Source organism: Lingula anatina, chromosome 2 (assembly GCF_051362555.1).
Source record: "Lingula anatina isolate TDL-2025a chromosome 2, LinAna3.0, whole genome shotgun sequence".
In the NCBI taxonomy this organism is placed as follows: Eukaryota; Metazoa; Brachiopoda; class Lingulata; order Lingulida; family Lingulidae; genus Lingula; species Lingula anatina.
In genome coordinates, this window is record NC_141768.1 from 7,021,718 (window position 1) to 7,041,875 (window position 20,158).

The 20,158-nt window shown below is 34.9% G+C and overlaps 1 protein-coding gene across 4 annotated transcripts in view; it reads right to left on the minus strand.

Annotated features, from left to right (window-relative positions):
* Nucleotides 1-20,158, minus strand: part of LOC106165154 (papilin) — a 52,896-nt gene that overhangs the window by 28,592 nt on the left and 4,146 nt on the right. For all 4 annotated transcript variants that reach the window (XM_013543288.2, XM_013543280.2, XM_013543258.2 and 1 more), the window contains exons 2-6: nt 17,016-17,103; nt 7,620-7,735; nt 7,047-7,107; nt 1,269-1,371; nt 94-224 (exon numbers count right to left, since the gene is read on the minus strand). In XM_013543288.2, the coding sequence (XP_013398742.2) occupies nt 94-224; nt 1,269-1,371; nt 7,047-7,107; nt 7,620-7,735; nt 17,016-17,090 (486 nt within the window). In that variant the 5' untranslated portion in view covers nt 17,091-17,103. The remainder of the gene's footprint in view (nt 1-93; nt 225-1,268; nt 1,372-7,046; nt 7,108-7,619; nt 7,736-17,015; nt 17,104-20,158) is intronic.

Sequence of the window (20,158 nt, forward strand, 5' to 3'; positions counted from 1 at the left end):
TATGAATTCTATGCATAAAATCACATACCACATTCAACACTGTTACCCAAACACAATACCACATTCAACACACTGTCACACCTAACACAATACCTTGCAGACTCCATCTACACAAACATCCCTTGTGTTGGTTCCGCACTGTGTACCATCTTCTACTTTAGGACGGTGTCGCACATAAAAATTAGCACCCTTAGCAATGCAATTAAGTTCACACTTGTTAGGAGCTGTATGGAAGAAATAAGGCAAGAAAACATTTCTTTAATCATACAAATCATAAACACAAATAAAATCTTGACATACAACATGTTCATCTTTATGGGGTTCTACAAAATTCAATACTTCTAACTGGAAAAATAAATCAAGGTAGTACTGATTATAAATATTTCCTGTGAACCAAATATGCTTAAACTTTATCTTTTTCCTGATTAAGAACTTCAGGAATTTCCTCTTTTGAGAATGATTTACACACTTTTGTACGTTGCATTCCAAAAAGGCTAATTCTTCTGAAGTTACTTACTTGAAACATTTCCTTTCAGGAATAAAAACTGTTTATGGCATCACAATTTTATAATAGGGGAAGACATGGTGCAAATTAAATATATAACATCAGTTATGTTATTACCACTGAAAATATTAACCATGTGGAACAAAATACAAGGGTACACTTCATCAACAAAAGACCATTTTTGCAATAGTCATAGAAATCCAGTACAATGGCAAAAAAAAAAAAAAAAAAAAATTAAAATTTTTTCAAAATAGTTTAGGTAAAACCACACAGGCAAGAAAGATTGACCCCAAATTTGTCCCAAGGAGACCCAAAACTGGACAAAATATCGGTTCTCAAAACATGCACATTCCATCCACATTTGAACTGACAGCTCAGAGAGACTTGAGTGTGTTTCAGATAAACCAAACCCACTGCGGGTGCAGTACTCACTTCATAGATGTCTCAATAAAACAAAACTCTCAACTCTAAACTGTCAAAATAAAATAAGATTGTTCCCAAGCTGCCAAAGTAAGGTTTATTTCAAACTGCAGATTGAGAAGAAAATAGCTGTCACAATAAACTGTAAAGAGAAAATTGTTTGTGATTGCACATTAGACTGGAAAGTTTCTAAAACAGTTCTCTGGCATCAAATTAAAAATGTCTCTTCTTTTAAATAAAGAGACACAAAAAGGGAAAAAATCAACAACCAGCAAATGATTTTCTTATAATATAAATATTAACTTTTTTTGCAATTAAAGCAAAATCTGAAGGGTTTGCTTACCACCATAATAAGGCTCCCATTGATAGTATTTCCCCTCAAAGGGAACATTATCATAAACCTCACACTGCTCTAGTCTGTAATCCCGCGAGGATTCCGGGCAGTCCTGAAATGGCAGGTTAAACTGTAATAAATTAAGCCAATGCACTTGTTCTTCTGATATTCAAAATCAAAACATAATATATCAACCAAATATCCTGAAATACCCTGAATAAATGGTTTTTTGAAATAAATCAAAGGAATTTAGCAAAATGTGTTTTATCAGACCTCACATATAGAGCTTAAAAAGGATGTCCTGAAACATTCAGGTCAAAAATGTGACATATTAGCGTGTTTTTTTCAGTTCATGATTTTTCAACTTAATAATGTTAATTTTGGGGCGAGACAGTATACATCCTCTTGCATATTAAAGTCATTTGGTATAAAATTAATCACATTAAGCCAAAGAAGAACAATCTGAGATATGAATTTTAAATGATACATCATATGGGGATTTGAAAAGGCTTTACCAGGTAATGAAATAAGATAATATGTGCCTTGTATAATATAATTCCACTTGTGTGTGTTTTTTTTCCATATTTATAGTAACACAACAATTACTTTTGAAGAGAGTAGTGAGCCACATCTAACACAATCAATTTCAGTTTACTCAATTTATAACAGAGAGGTAAATGAAAAAGAGAATTTCAGAGATGGGGGGGGGCGGGAAGTTGCATCTACTTTATACACTATTACAGTCTAAGACCGCGTTCACATCGAGTTGAGCCATGGATCTACAAAGTCAGGATCTAAATATGGCGGACGTACATGAAAGGAAAACCGCGTAATCTTTTAATAGTCTCCCCACCTCTCACACGCCTCCCCATGTGTCGTCCCAACGGAGCCGAGATTAAATGACTGTACCCCTGCAGAGAACGCATGGGGAGGCGTGTGAGAGGCGAAGAGACTATTAAAAGATTAGGTGGTTTTTCTTTCATGTACGTCCGCCATATTTAGTTCCTGACTTTGTAGATCCATGGCTCGACTCGATGTGAATGCGGTCTAAGAGAGAGAGAGCCATGCCCAGTCATTGTTATGGACACTGAGGCAGGGGTGCAATAAGCTTTTTATTTTCCATCAAAAGTTCTATTTACACTACACATTATGAATATGAAAGTTCTTTGAAGTTAGTTGCCACAAGGTTCAAAAGTTCTCCCGACTCCACCTTCTGCCCCCTCCAATTTGTTTGAAAATGTATTGGACCTCATCACACCCACCTCCACTTTGTAACTCTTTTCAAATGTCAATTCCAATTTAACTTTTATATTAACACTGTCAATCATATTTGGTAGCTCATGAAGTAAAAATGGAATGGCCTCACTGTGTTTCACAACTGTTCTGGTACTGTAAATTCCGAGAATGCTTTCAGTTAACATTTTAAACACAAGTTAAACAAGTTAATTTATAGATAATTTTCCACATCACACTGATGCACGTCTTCAGCTCTTGTAAGAAGATGTTGAAAAAATATCTTGATCAAACCCTGTTTTGACAATTCCATGGACCAGTCTACTTTGTCCAAATGTAAAGAAAACCAAATTCTAGGAATATTTATTATCATAGCAAATATTTTTCTTCATGTCTATTTCATTACCCTGTCTTCTTCTCTTCCTCTTATACTACTTCTGTACTTCAGACTGCGGCAAAATATTTGAAACACCAAATGGCCAGACACAATAGATATCTTTATTATGAACCCATTAAACAAAGTGATTGTTTCCTTTAGTCAGAACCCTCATCCTTGACATCTGTGACCAGTTATGCAAACAATTTCCACTCAGTAGAGTCAAAGATGAAAGAGACTGGAACAAAATAAAAGTGAACCAGAAATAGCATATAAACTTGATCCTAAGAACCAGGGATAGTTTTTCAAATGTTAAAGAAATTTGTAAATCAGGACCTGTGCAGAAGCAAGTTTATCCCCAGACTAACTGATTGGTGGATCAAATATGGCTTGCACTTGACAATGGATTCCCTGCCTCCCACACACGCACTCCCTGCAGGAGCAGAGCAATTAAATCTGAGCATGGTTTCATGTGGGTCGGCCATATTTGTTCTGCTGCTTAGTTATTCTACAGATCAACTTGGTTCTGAACAGGCCCTTAAACAGTAAAATACTTGCTAATGCTAACAGAAACCAGTGGGTTCTTTAATTGAAATTTCAGACACTGTATATGGACCCTTTCAAATAGTCACCACTCTCATGAAAAAACTTTGAAAGTATGCAGATTGCATAACCATATGCCACATTCAAAATGTTCACATATTAAGATATCATAAAAATTTTGAGTATCACTTACCTTCGTGTTTATTTTGCATGCAATTGTAAAGAATTAATATTTATGTGAGTTGTATTGTGGGATATCAAACTTAAATTGGTAATAAATTTTATATCTCCATTTACAGTCAGTTTACAATTCTTCTTAGAACCACATCACCATAGACAATTTGTGAGATGTACCCTTCACATGATTACAACTGCCCAAATTTTACCTTTAACTTCTGGTATTTTGCTCATGGTGAGCAATTTGAAATACTTAAATAAAATCCATTATGCTTCTATTTGAAACACATTGCATCTGATAAAATTTAACATGCAATAAAACAGGAACTTGAATTATTCATTTCGGATCTACATGGGTGGGCTGTGGCATAGTTCAATAACTACTGTCCAATCTTTGAACTTTAGAAGTTGAATGTCCCTAGTTGAAGGTGTAATACTACTCCATGAATGGGGGTAAAAAACACCCTATGGGGGGATTAAGATTTCAGTGGATTATTAACTCTGTGACCCACCACTATGTTCAACAAAGAGAGCAAATGTGTGGGATGAAAAACATGGTGGCTACTTTACAAAACACTCTGGAAATTACCATTTGTACTTTTCAACCCAGTCATTTTAGCTGTTTTCATTTTCTTATGCTAAGGGCTGATATGTCAACAAACAGAAAGCTTCTTTCACTGAATATTTTAGACATTTTTCTAATTACAAAGAGGCCATTAGTTCAGTAAGCACCATGTTTATAAAATACCAATTTCTCTAATTTAGACGGCCTCTAAAAACAAACCCAACTGTTTTCAAATAAAATGTTTACTAAACTTTAAAAGAGTCCTTAAAGAATAGTTATGACTATTCGAACTATTACCAAGTCCTTTTATGCAATGATCAGTCATACACGACACAAACTGGTGAAAAAGAAAAAACTATCACTGTTGGTATTAAGAACATCCCATGAAACACACCAGCACATAAAAACACATTCTGAGAGCTACGCCATGTGTTACTGACATGCCTGTGCACTGTGCTTTTTCATTTAATGACGGACCAATATAACTGTTTGATATCGAATATAACTGTTTGCAATGAAAGCCATTTTTGATGACAAACCATATGGCTATCAATTATCACTCTCTCTTTCTTTGTCACACACACACACACACACACACACACACACACACACACACACACACACACACACACACACTGAATGGGGCTACCAACCATATAACCAAATCTAAATTGTTTAAAATGGCACTTAACTGAAATGCCCTGTACAAAAGTGATAAAACTGATTCACCTTTCATTAAAACTAACAATGAAGTCAAATGCCCTTGACCAACTATTTAATCTTTATAATGGGCAGATTTCAAGTACTCATTTTAGGACCACACAGCTTGCTCAAGTGTTTCAAGATTACTTAATCTGCAGGACACCTTAATAGAAGGAAAAAATACAACAGAAGGCTTTTAATGCTACAGTAATGCAACCTCTCAAGCTGAGGATTTACACAATTTGCAGACTAAAATTTTTCACCTGTAAAAAGCCTCATGTATAATGTCCAAAAATAGCTCAGCTTATAAAACAAATGATATGAATACTTTAATTTTGATATATATTTTTTCCTCTTCTCTTCTAATTATATGTTCTTCATAGTTATTTGTCTTTCATTAAAAACATACTTTTTTCTCTGCAGATACTTTATTTCTAACTTGTCTCACACAACAGGCCACCTGCCAGTGCCAGGGCAATCACCCACAACTTTCAAATGCCACATTAGGGAGAAATACCACTTAGTCATTGACATGTATCCTCATCAGTACCATGCTGATAAGCCTCCTGAAACTATAATACAGTCTTAAAGACTTCCATTCTGCCAAATGTCACCCAAAACTGACAATTTCCTAACACGTCCCTGAAATGTTTGAAATGACCCCTGACCCAGAAGTGTCGCCCACAACTGTGACATGCTACTTAGACCTTCCATTCTGCAGTCCTATGTCCCCAAAACTGACAAAATTTCTCAAGATGTTGCTAGAATATTTCATGAGGGCCTTGACCCCTACCTACCACTGACAATGGTGACACACCTTTTCCTAAAATCAAACAAACAAACAAACAAACAAACACATCCCAATAGCCACAACAGTTTAGATTTTGACATGTGCCCCCAGACAGAATTTGATTTTTTAAATGCAGCCTGATCTGTCAATGCCAATCTAGTCACCCAGAACTGCAGCAGACAATGTACCATGTGCAGTCGGCTAGCTCCTACCCCATGTAACGTAACACCTGCAGCAGACCTTAGCTAAGATCCACATGTGTTTCACTTGACAGGTGTTTGTCATCAAACTTATTTAAATGTAATCATGTAATTATACATTTCAGTAGAAGTTTATATATCATTGTGCTGTTAAAGGGGTTTTGTTTTTATCAATAAATTTTCTGGGGGCTGCATGACTATTATCATGGTAAGAAAAAATCATTTTAAAATTGGTGGGCAACAATGCTAACAGCGTCTTAAATTGCCTTCACACGTCACTTGTTCAACTAAAAAATTACAAATTTCCATTAAAAGTATCAGCATAAGATGGTATCTTAAAATAAATCAGAGAAACTTAATAGTGTGAAAGATGGAGCAGCATGTAAGATTCAAGAAAAAAAGCATAGCAAGTTTTATATCAAAACTGTCAACATCAACTCCAGTAAGCGTAATATTGAAAAAAAATATATATATACATATGATTCAAGTCTTTGTATAGAAAAAATGTATACTGAATAGAGTGAAAAAAGTATCAGGAATGCACCAGAGATATCCTGGGGAAATAAATGCAATTTAACATTCTCTGGTGACTTTATCAGTCAAATAAACATGATAAATGACAGGAGTCATGACATATATATATACAAAAAATCAGCATGAAATGAACCAGCATAGTATTTGATATCAATTTAAGATAATAAAAAATATTTTGTTTCCTATCAGTGGTTAAACATTCAATCCCTGACCTGGGAATAACTTCGGTTGTCTGGTGACATGTTATAAGTCAAGTTTCCAGACCACATGAATCCATCGAACCTGCACAATCCATCTTTGCATTGCCATTAGCCATGAGAGAAAACCAGTCAAATAGCACACAACTTACCTCAGTCACAATGGCAGTGATCACAACAAGTGAGAGATCCAACTTACTGTTAGTGGTAAGCTAATCTTAATCAATTTACCCCCTTTGATGAGTGGTACCTTCATAGGTCGATCAAACTTAAATGAAAACCCGACTTTACCTCAGAAGCGGTTTCAGATAACAACCTTTCTGAACTTAATAGACACCTGTCCCAAAGTTATAAAAACTGAAAGAACAAATACTATGCCTTCTCGTTTCACTGGTTGGGACTTCATGCAAGACATGTAAGTACACGGTTTGCAATGAGAAACTGCCCAATTATTATCTTTTACCTCTTACCTGTATATTACATGCCATGTATATTTTATTTGGACCAACACAGTCACTGTTGTCATCTTCCCTGTAACATTAAGAAAAACAGCATAAAGCGTGTTTTCAATGGACATTTTTCTATACAGATGTGACCCATTTAATATCATCTGGAAGCTGGCAGTTGGCATGTTTGTTTTAACTTTTCTAACCTGTTTCTCGAACAGAAACACTGTTACAACTCACATTTTAATATAAGTCAGACACAGCAAAAAGTAAAAGCAAAAATCATACAGGCATGGACGTTTAAAATGTACAACAAAATCCCTGTGGAGTTATTCAATTAATCTATCTATCAATCAATCAACCAACCAATCTTTCTGGTTTAGTCAGATGGTCATCAATCCAGGCATGATCAATAATTGTTCGGTCAATTAATCAATCACTTAGCCTACCATGTCAATCAGTTAGTCATTATCAGTTGATCGATCAGAAATAAAACAACAAAATCAATCAAACAAGCAAATGTTCAAACATTAAACAAAACAATTAAAAAATCTAAATAATACCTTTAAAAAAACTTTCTCATAAGTTTTGACTCACCCTGTATGTAAACAAACTCTTTTCTGGAATGCCACTCCAAGTCCACAACTTCTGGAGCACTCACTACTTTCCTCCCAAGGTCCCCAGGTAGCTCTGGCCTCTATACCTCCAGGGAACTGGAATCAAATCAATATATTCAACTTAAAATATGCACCTTACATGTGTTAAAATTTTATGGTATAAGAAGGTTGCAGCATATTTTGAAATGCTAACTGCATAGCTTAATGAATAAGCATAAAAAATATACAACCAAAATTTCTGATAAGGTGTAACTTTTAGTTTTTTTCCCCAGAATCACAATATCTTACAATTATTTGTTTCTTCATAATTTTTTCTCTCCATTTCATTACCCCCCTTCCTTTTCCATATCCCTTATCCCCATCCCCTTACCCCCTTCCCTGATAACTGCTTTAATAAAAAAAGTTTATTTCACTGTAACATATGCATCCACTTGTGTGGATGAAAATGACAATATGAATACAATTTTTGTGAATATGTTATTAAACAATCACAATGAGTAAGAATATTTACTTATTTACTATTAAAAAAAAAAAAAAAAAATTTACTATTACTACTATTACTCAATTGCCGATGAGTGCAGCACTGTCTTGTAGATCCCTCCTAGCAAAAGCCAAATACATTTGCCAACTTGGAATTTAACCAAAGTATAAGAGGGCATGGATTCAGTGAATAAATTTTTATTCAAAATCTCAAATATTGCCAGCCAATAATCCACGATAATATCAATGAGACAAAATAATTGGTATTTCCTCTCATATATCTGATAAGACCTATGCAAAAAGTTGTGACAACTATTTAATTTACATCAGATTTGATTGACAGACAGAGGTCAATAGGTCTCTTAACATGAAAGCCCAAGTGAAATTAAAATTCTTGTTTTCGCAGTGGGCCCTTAACCAAAATCAAAGGCTGCTCTTGAGAAATCAAAGCCTGTTTCAGTTAAGGGTCTGTTGATTTGGACAATGGATCTTATTAATACTGGCAATATTGGGGGCGGTGCAGACAATGTCTACATTGAAGGAGTCAGGAAACTCTCCCAGCAGATCTTGATCTGTTCATCTGTATGTTTTCTCTAACAGCGGTCACATTATTGTAATGGACAACAAGTCCAGAGTCATGTTTCATCACACATCCCTGCATAAACCTATTCCACTGGCCAAGGGGAGACCAAGGAAAGCTCTTATTAGCCTAATAAGAGTTACGCGGATTGCTGACCTGTATACTCAGTGCAAAATAAGATTAAGTTATACATATATTTTTTATTAGAAAGTTTTTTTAATAGGCACTAATTCAATTGACATAATTCATTAAAAAGATTACATTTCTCACAAAAGGGGAAGATTCCTCAAAAATTAATACAACATTTTGTTCATTAAATTAATTTTTAAAAAGTGCATTTATCAAGTAATACATTCTTCATAATATCTTGATAATTATGAAACAAACATTTTCAATTTAATAATTTTAACTTTATTTGCTTTGATTTTTATAGCATGTTGGCAGCTTCATAAACTAATAAATGCCCCGCAATGACTATAGGTACAGGAAACATTAAGATGAGATTTGTGACCTTACTTAGGCTTCGTTCACATGCAATGTCTATTTTCTATTTTCTATTTTCTATTTTCGGTATGTCTTATGATCACGGTCTGTGCACTGAATATCCCGCGGCGTAATTACTGGCAGCGCGAGCCAGTTACTATAAGTTACTATAAGTAACTGGCTCGCGCTGCCAGTAATTACGCGGCGGGATATTCAGTGAACAGACCGTGATCATAAGACATACCCAAAATAGAAAATAGAAAATAGAAAATAGACATTGCATGTGAACGAAGCCTTAGGCTAAGAAACCAATTCTCTTATATATATATATATATATATATATATATATATATATATATATATATATATATATATATATATATATATATATATATGACCTTGATTACAATAAATTAGAGGCATAGCAATACTTGATTCAATCTCGACAACTCCCATGTAAAACTGTTCTATATCTGAAGAGTCTGGGGAGGTTATTTTAGGTTAATGGGCGACCAAACGAACACCTCATGTTTCTCTAAGAACCTACTGAGTGAGAAAATAAAAACCGTATGATGTTGCGTTTTTTTAGACAAAATTTCATTATCACACAGTTAAATATGCTTCACAGTGCACTGTGCAGTGTTGATAAGTTAATGGAGTTAACATTACAAAAAAATTTTCAAAGTCACTATTTTCTAACATGATTTCATAACTGCAACTTTTTAGTTTATATTGTTTATATCCTGTTTTTGTAAACAGTTTTCATTAAATTGAAAATATATCTTTTCTTTTTTCTTTCACAAAACATCATGCACTCAGCATTTGGCAAAGTAAAAGCTAGTATCAACAAACATCAGAAACAGATTTTTTTTTTTACAATTCTGGAACCTCTGGAAGAAACAGGCCATGGTAAAAATAAAATTGGCTTTGCTTGACTTGGCATGTTTGCATGTACACATCCCTGAATAAAAACAATCACCAGTAAACCAATCACATTTGTCTCAGCCAAAACACCTGTTTTAAAAAGCAGCAAGGTAATCACTTTGAAATTTACTTTTGTGGAAAAAACAAGCCTCACTCCAAAGTAGTTATTTTCTACAACAATAGAGCAAATCTTCAAATCTGAATTCTGTCTGTGAAAGAAGCCACAAAAGCTATTGATTTTGACACTTCGGTTGTTGTTGGATATTTTTTTCCTAGAAATTTTGCATGCTTGATTGTGTAATTATCTACCAGCAATTACGTGTTCATTTCCTTTTGGCCAATGACTAGGCAATTTTGCAGCTAGATGACTGGAGCTTGCTCTCCAGTAAACAAAAGATTGCTGGAGAGCAAGCTCTTCAGTAAACAAAAGAAGTCAACATCTAGTCATCTAGCTGCAAAAGTCCTCTTGAACTCCTTCCTTCTGGGCTTAAAACTCTCGATTTTGGACAATAAATTTAAAACATAGATATCTTACTACATGCATACTAGTTCTGTCAATTAGTGAGCAGTAAGGTGGAAATTTTAAACCAAGGAATCCTCTTGTTTTGGATGAAAACACTCAAAGTAGTCAACAAACACTTAAGACAATAATCATTTTCCTGGTGAGTAACACCTGCCAACCACTGCTGACCACTGCTGACCACTGGTCAACAGGTTTTGGTTTGTCTAGTTACTCATGCACCACCGGCTGTGATTCAGTAGATAAAGATAGGCTCAAATTTTATTTGTTTATAGGACTTCTTTCACTGAAGTAGAGCCTAGCTGGTAAATATAGCCGTATTAGGCATTTTGTAGGAAGGGAATGAAAAAGTTCAATGCATACTTTATGCACTGTCAGGTACAGTTGGTGGCACAATTAACTTTTATATTGCAATTAATCATGGCAACCAGAGGCAAACCACCATCATGCATGGTGACCATAATGAAATTACTCCAATGTGTCCACTTTTGGAAACAGTGGGAGATGACCACTCCAAGTGGGCACAACTGAAGATGACCACCCACTGACACTGGCTTCCCATCACTGATCAGTGTTTATTGATGAGTAAGGTACCACTTCAGCATGGTTTGTTTTTAGTCAGAGAAAGAGAAGTACTGGGCTGGAATAAAATACAATCCATGTGTTCTTATCAATGAGTCACTGCAGGAGATATAAGCAGACTGGACAAGTAAATATGTTGTAATCATGTAAGTGTTCTTCAGTGGCAAAAAAAAAAAAAAAAGAAAAAAAGAAAAAAAGACCAAGGTACTTAAAACGAAAAATAAAAATGGGGGTAGCATTTTGCAGTCTACCCTTTACCTCACATTGAGGTTAATTGATTGGCGGAAATGTTGAGAAAACCACAAACGGACAAGACTGTTCTGCAGTGGGCTGAATGCAGCCTGCAGAGCTAGCAGATGTGAGTTGACATGGGTCATTGAAAATACAAGATGTTAAATATCCCATAAGCACTATACACACTGTAAAATAATTACAAAGACCAAATACAGCATGTTCCGTAAAATTCCAAAACATCTTAGCATCTAAACCTAAAAAATGTGCTATTTTCTGCTGAACAGGATTTTAACAACACAAATTTCACTGACAATGGAGACTTTGACAGTAACAAAATGCCATGTAGTTTATAAAGGCCAATAAAGCAAATCACATTCTACAGAATAAAGCATTCAATTGCATGTGTTCCATTTGATGGTTCATTTATAAACAAGAATGCCTCAGTGGCAAGGTTACACATATATTTGAGGAAATTTGGTAGATGTCCTGTACTGGGAGCCATATTACTAAAGTTTTTTTCTAAGAAAAACCTCCTTAAAGCCATTTCCAGTCATGTAAGGATGACTTAATGGAAAACTGTTTGCATTTGATTTTTTCCCAAAGTTTGAAATTTCCTAAATCATTACAACAAAAAAGAAATAATTCATGACTAGGAGTAAAGGGATACCTTTATCTTGGTACAATTCATTTTACCAGCTAATCTCATTATAATATGATATGATCATTATAATATGATATGATATGATATAAATATGATACTTATAAAACCAATGACGATTTATTTACATCCCACTGACTATGGTAAAGTTGAGAATTTTACTGAAAACAGAGGTGTGTGTGTGTGTATGTGTGTGTGTGAGCAAGCCCCTTCCCCATGCCTGTGTGTACAACTCTCTATTATTCTTGAGGTAAACAGAATCCACCTTTCATAAAACAATCAAATTATCATCAGAGAAATTCAACAGACAGATACTAGTATTTATTTTCTCTGACACCCATACAAAGTCTCACAGGAATTCCTCAGATTAGAGCAAGGTGCTAGAATTCTAACTTAATCAGTGGATAAGGCATTCTTTTCTGCATGACTCATTTCAGAGGAAATACTTGCAAACTTGTAGAGCTAAAAAAGCTTCTGGAGGAACCAAAGAAGACAACCAAGCATGTATTGTTTCCATTCTGGTGAGTGATTGAGTTGTAAAGCAGAAATTATTTTCTTCCTCAGGCTGCTGATTGCACAAAAATTCTTTTTTATTTGCCAAGAAGCTGCTTTTATTTTTTTTTTCACAATAAAATGTGAAAAAAACCTAATTATCTTATAAAAGTGAAAGAGCACCTTTTACAATGAATTATGTGAGGTCAAATGCACGAACAGACATTTTTACTCATTTGTAGTACCCTATCAACTGTCTCCCCCAAAACCAGAAATAACATTTAAATGAGTTCAATCCAATGAATATTCCACTTATCAATTAAATTTTACACCCAATAACATTTCTAATTGTCCAATAGTACATTAAATACCCTAGAAAACAATAAAATTAACCACACTAAATGTATTACCAAGTTTTATCACTGAGCTTATAAGGGCAAAATCAAAATGCAATAAAATACTTGGTGACAAGAGTAATAAGATTTCCCCAGTAATGGGTTCATACAGTATTTACAACTGTAGTACTCTACAGCTCTTTCACACTTGTTGCAGGACAATCCCTCTTCAGCAGGAACACACAGAATAAGAAGTTATTTAAACACTTCTGTTACTTGCGCCTTTTGCGATAACAGAAATATATCTTAGAATCTTCTTACAGCAGTTGTATTGTTTGTATGTATGTGTTATAGAAAGGGGGCAGTTCAAAATAAAATTTTTGTGGATTGCACCAAATCCAAAGTATGACATTTACAAAGCTAATGAGTTTTATCAATTTTGGAGAAAATCTTGCTATATTTTAAGTTCTAAGTTATTATAAGTTATAATTTTGCTCAATGGAAATACCCACTACCATTATAAAAAAGAAACATGAAATATATATGTACAGTATGATTAATATTTGTACAAACTGCTTGCATGAGCTGGAATTTAAATAAATCTAATAATAATGGAATTGTCATTTTGGCTAAAAGATCCCAAGAATTCATTTTCTGAATCAAAGTTTGAATGGAGAATTAAACATTTTGCCAGAGTGCCCACCCCTGAACTCATCTGTTCACTCCATGACAAGCGAATGCATGTGTGAGACACATGGTAAATGTCTTCTATAATGTCAGCATTGTACTTTTTCCAGCCAAAACCTTACACATATTTCCTTACATGTATTTACCATTACGTCTATTAGACAGTCACTGAAACATACTGTACTCGTTGAGTTATGGAATGGACCTTATGGCCCAGTTTACACATAGCCCTTTTTCAACCGGATTTGGTTTAACTTGCTCTTACATATCCGAGTTGGTTTATCAGTCGGTTTATTTTACTAAATATTATGCACAAGGGTCCCTGGCATCTTATGACCAAAGTTGGACCTGGCATGGGCTGTCATTGTCTGAACATGTCCTTTGTTCCGCCGTAAAGCGCCAGACAGGGACATGCAGGCACACAACCAGAAGGTTGGTGGTAGTGGTGGTGGTGGTGGTGGTGGTTGGGGGGGGGGGGGGGGAGAATGGAAGGTAGCATTTCTGACCCAGGATTATATATACACAATGAAACCAAATTTGAGATCAAACATGTTCTGTTGCTCCAAATACAAGCAAAGACTGCTATAATTAGGTTCAAATTAACCAGTGGTTATTTGAGATTCCCTAGATGTTCTCTAACAGAAGAGATTTGAGATCTCTTAAAGTGCTGTGTAAACAGGAGAGTGACAGAGGGGTCAATTTAACTGTGTGAAACAAAATGTCACTTGTCACTCTCTGCTGAATCAAACTCTCTGAAATCAACCATATATCTTTCACCCTGAAATAAATATCCACAAGTAAGACAAACATGTTTTAAAGAGGCAATTTAGAGCCCATATGTTGCCTTGTGTCTTTTTAGTAATGTCTTAGTTTTCTTAAACATTCTTTAAATGATTATGTTACAGATGTACTGTACATAAAGAGTATATTTCTGTAGTTCTCTGAATGAAGTGATATCTGATTGTACTAAGTTATAAAACTTAAACAATGCCAGTCACTACACCAATACGGGTATTAATGAAAAAAATCCTATCACTAATAGTTATACTATCAAAGTAACTAGAGGATCAGAGAGGCGATACCGCCTCTGGATATTGTACCACCAGCTGGAGTAAGCGCATTCATATGGACCCCCACCCCACCAAAAAAAAAAAAAAAAAAAAATGGACGCCACCACCAGTCTATAAAATGCAATAAACAAGAGTTCTAAAAATAAAAAAATAAAAAAAATCGAAAAACATAACTGTTAAAATGGTCCAATCAAGCAGATGTTCAAATTGACCTGTATTTTCCTAACACTGATCACTCCTGTGATTTTCTAGACAATAGGCCTATTGGTTTTCCTTGAAATGCGTTATCAGTATTGCATATATGCTGACAAAAGAGAAAACCTGGGGACAACAGTAAGCAGATCTCTGCTAGCTTTGAAGATATGAAGGGCAAGAAAATATGCAGAGTTCAGTTTGTGGTGAAAAAGTAGGTCAAAGGTCAATTTCAAGGTCACAGTATATGACTTCCTATATAAGTTCAATAGTAGCTATGGGCATTTCTTTGCCAATTATGGAGATATGAAGGCCAAGAAACATGCAAAGTGCAGTCCATCATAAATAGTAGGTCAAAGGTCAATTTCAAGGTCACAGTAAGATTGCCTGTGTATGACTTCCTATTCAAGTTCAATAGTAACTTTGGACGTATCTCTGCCAGTTTTCGAGATATAAGGGATAGAAAATTTGCAAAGTTCAGTTCATGGTGAAAAGTAGGTCAAAGGTCAATTTCAAGGTCACAATAAGATTGCCAGTATATGGCTTCCTATTACAGTTCAACAGTAACTATGGGTGTATCTTTGCCAGTTTTGGAGATATAAGGGCTGGAAAATTTGCAAAGTTCAGTTCATGGTGAAAAGTAGGTCAAAGGTCAATTTCAGGGTCATATTTAGATTGCCAGTATATGACTTCCTATTCAAGTTCAATAGTAACTATGAGCGTATTTTTGCCAGTTTTGGAGATATAAAGATCAGAAAACTTGCAAAGTGCAGTACTGAAAAGTAGGTCAAAGGTCAATTTCAAGGTCACAGTAAGATTACCTGTATATGACTTCCTATTCAAGTTCAATAGTGACTATGGGCGTATCTTTGCCAATTTTGGAGATATAAAGATCAGAAAACTTGCAAAGTGCAGTTCATCATGAAAAGTAGGCCAAAGGTCAATTTCAAGGTCACAGTTAGATTACCAGTATATGACTTCCTATTCAAGTTCAATAGTAACTATGGGCGTATCTCTGCTAATTTTGGAGTATTTCACATTTTCCCCATTGAATATTGTGATGTTGTAATTTTTGATATAGCACAACGCCTAAACCATATCGAAAACAAAAAAATGGACACCACTTCCAGTATTGCTCTTGACAAGGTCTACAAAATGCAATAAACAAGAGGTCTCTGGCATTTACCGTTCCAGAATTAGAGCGAGTTTTCAGTTTTATATCTAATGGCTGCTTCTCCCGTGAAAATGCACCGATTGACCCCAAACTCCCAAAGATGAAAGGAGTCCCCAATGGTAACCCCTCACTATAACAGGAGAGCTAAGGGCTGTGTAGTTTCCAAAAATAAGCACAAACAAATATTTTTTTGCAGAAAATTCCCATTTTTAGAAAATTTTGGCTTGTTTGACCTTGAAAAAAAGGTCAAAAGTCAAATCCAAGGGCATATTTGGAATCTCCACATATGACTTTCGGTCAGACTTCTGTAGTAATTTTTCCCATAATTCCTTTGGTTTTGGAGATATTCAGCATTGAATTTTCAAAAATTTTGACAAGGGTGCGTTTCAACAAGCGTCACGCCCAGGCCAATGCACCAACTGAGACAAAAAAACCAGGGTGTTCAAGTTGAGATTATATGTGACCTAAATCCAAGAGATGGGGACACAGGTCCTTGTGGTCTAGGAGGAGAAGCGGTAACGGTGACTTGTTTCCGGCGCCCGACTGCGGAGCCGGCGGAGCCGGCGGAGCTGTACGAGACGGGTCGGGACTAAAACCATGAGTACCGCCAGCGTACACGCTGGTGGTACTAATTAATAGTATTAGAGAAATGTCAATTGCCTTCCCCTTGTTATAATTATCAATACACCACAATGCAAAGATTTGTACTCCCACACCTTTTGAAGAAACTTCAAATGTATGTATAGTATTTTATGAATAGATACAACTTGATGGATGATTTGCAGGACTGATTAAAAATATATACTTTAGGTTAATCATGTCATTGTGAAAGAAGGTGCAGTTCTTTCATTAAATCCAATACTACTAAAGATTCCTAAAAGACAATAGACAATACATTAAAAGCAAAGTACGTAATTCATCCATTGAAAGAAAAGAATCAAACATATTAAAACACAATCACTTACTGTGTTTATGACAGCTAGAATACCCGTACTCCACACCAGTAGAGGAGACAGCCATCCACGGCTGGGGCTGAACATTATGGATGTCTCTCTGAAAACAAGAAATGGAAAATAGTTCAATTTTTATACACAAGAAAATGTGTAGGAAATATAACATTAAAAATATGGGAGTTTCCGTGCAAGTTTTGATGGCTCTGAGTCATTTACAATGGATAAATTGATACCAAAAACTTACAATACTTGCTGTTATCATATGCTCCAGAACTTTTTCTTCAGTATTATACAGCAAGAGAGATCCTGAGCAATCAAAAGCCAGCTACCTTATGGCATTTCTACACTTATCTAAATGTATTCCATTAATCACACTCCAACCAACCCCTGTTTCTCATTTTTAATCTTAATTAAAATTGTGCAATCGACTTTCTACAACAGTGGTCAGCATAATTGGATATGAAACCCTTAGCTGACCCCTCCTTCTAGGAATCTGGATTTTGACAAAATCTGATACTTCAAAAGAACTTGGTTTATATCATGCTCAATTTGTGTTATTATTCAATAATCATTAAGTACAATAAGTATTAAGTACAATTAGCAATTATTTAATATGACTACTCATGTAAAATACAGATATTTGGCAGAGTCCAAGTGACTCTTATATATATATGTATGAAGTAGTTAAATTATGTTTTTTGGTATTTGCTCAATAAATTATTATTATTATTATTATTATTATTATTATATGTGCATGTACACAAAAATTTAAGATAATCCCAGTTTTTTAATGAGGATAACCAACCATTATTCTGCGGAAATAACTTTTTTAAAACTTTTTTTATAAATGGAAAAAATGCAATGAGTATTAGTTTGCTAGTTGGGAGAAAAATTACATTTTACTCATGGAAAATCCTTTAAGCTGTTGTTTTTATGCTCTAAAATTGCCAACACAGACATTTCCTCCTTTCAAAAGTAAAACAGGAAAGAATGAGTGTCACTAAAATTTAACTGTCATCCGATTCTATTTAAAGAGTGTTGCGCTCGTTAATCAACTCATCAATTTTGTCTGGTCTAACACATGCATTCACAAGTAAAAAATGTCCTGTTGTTTACAGAACAAAGCTAAAACAACATTGGTACGCACATGTAAATGAATCAAAATAACCAGAAAACTCACAATAAGCCTAAGACACAAAAAACTTTCATATATTATGCCAAAATATAACATTATACATCTACAAAATATAACAAATATACTTTTTCAGTACATTTTATTTTTTTACATTAAAATATCATCAATCCACATCAAAGAAGCACGGAGGCTAGAACAGGAATGCACCATTTCTTACCCTTACACACGCACATACACACACACGTGACAAGGGGCATGCAGCAGCTCGCGGGCTGGTTTTTTAATCACTGTTTCTGTCGAGAGCAATCATAGCACACCACTTCATTTCCCTTTTCTCTAACCCTGCCTTCTTGATTTATGAAGGGCCATCATTTTGGAATTTGGCCTTCAGAGCAATTTCTTTTTGAGATAGAAAATTCAAGTCTGTTTGATCACACTCCATTTCAGAATACTTGTTGCATGTAAATTGCTATATGGAATTGTAAGTGAAAGAAATAAGCTTCAGATCTGGAGAGGAACACAGGAGTCTGGGTCTCTCAAACAAGTGTATTTCTTCAGTTGAAAAACTCTCGACTTTTTTTTCACCCAAGTAATTGACACATAAAAAACCATTTGTTCATTTTTCTTTCAAAGAAACATTAACATGAGACCAGTTTGCAAAAATTGCATGTGCAAGAGCAAAGTGCCAGAATTATTCTTATAGTTCAAAATTGGTGGTCCCTCCGACAACAGAGGAGGTTACGTTCTCGTTACTGTGTGTGGGTTTGTTTGACTGTGCACAGCATTACACAAAAAGTTTATTCATTAGATTTTCAGGATAGGTTACAAATGGGGCAAGGGCAGAAATGATTACATTGGTGTTGATTAATTAATTAATGATTAATTATTGGTTAATAATTTGTCTTGGAAGAGGTTGCACTCTCTGAGTGCTTTTCTAGTCTGGTAATGTTTTCAACAGGTTGACAATATCATTATTGTTTAGTTTCTTAACCCCATACTTCCATGTAGACCAGCAAACACTGGACCATCTATAATGATTTTGGAATGTTAATCAGTAGGGACACTAAGAGGCAATAAGCCTATCACTCTCCTGAGAAGAAAACAGAAAAATAAACATCCACATGCTGCTCTCAGCAAACTTCTCCATATGCCAAGGATTTTTCTTCCAAGGGTGGGGTTATCTAGTACACTTCTAGAAATAATACCCCATTCTTTAAGTTTTAAACCTCATAAATGTAGCCAAGGTACATATAACAGGTGATTGTGGTGGTAGATGTCTGAGTATCATTCTACTTTAATTTTACAGCAACTTTAAATTTTATCTAAAACTATAATTTTATAGTGTTGGAAATGTCACATCGATTTTTTCATTGTAAGGTTACTGTTGAAACAGGCATATCAAAAAGGAAAAATCCAATTATTCCAACCTCATATTTTTTAAAAAGAGATCCAATTTCATAACTTATAATGTCCAATATATTCAAACAATGCAGTTTAAATTAGCTTTTAAAAAGTTAACTGTATGTTAAATTTCACTTGGTGCATTTGTACATTTCCTCTTTTATAGACCCAGATCAATGTTTTTATAAGCTAATACCTGTAGAAAGTTTGAGTTATCCCAAAGGTATTTTTAACACAGCAGAAATCAAAAAGAAAGACATTTTCCTTGCTTGACAACATCCTAAGGACATGGTACACAGTTCCTTAGCTTATTATGTCTAACTGAGTGACTGGGAGACACTGTAAAGAAACACCAGATTCATTAAGCATACCAAAGGTAAACACAAAAGTTATTTAAAAGTCGAATATGCACATTTTGATGCTTACTCTGAGAATGTTTTTTCACCCCAGGGCACCAAGGCATGACAAAGCAGAAGTCAACAAAAATGAAAGTAGCACGAAAGCCTTAGCGTGGAAAGTGGCGGTATAACTTTTCTAGTTCATTCCACTGCTCGCACACAACACTCAGTATGTACTCGACCTGGGTATTAAACCAAGCAAGGATAAAAAGACGGAAAAG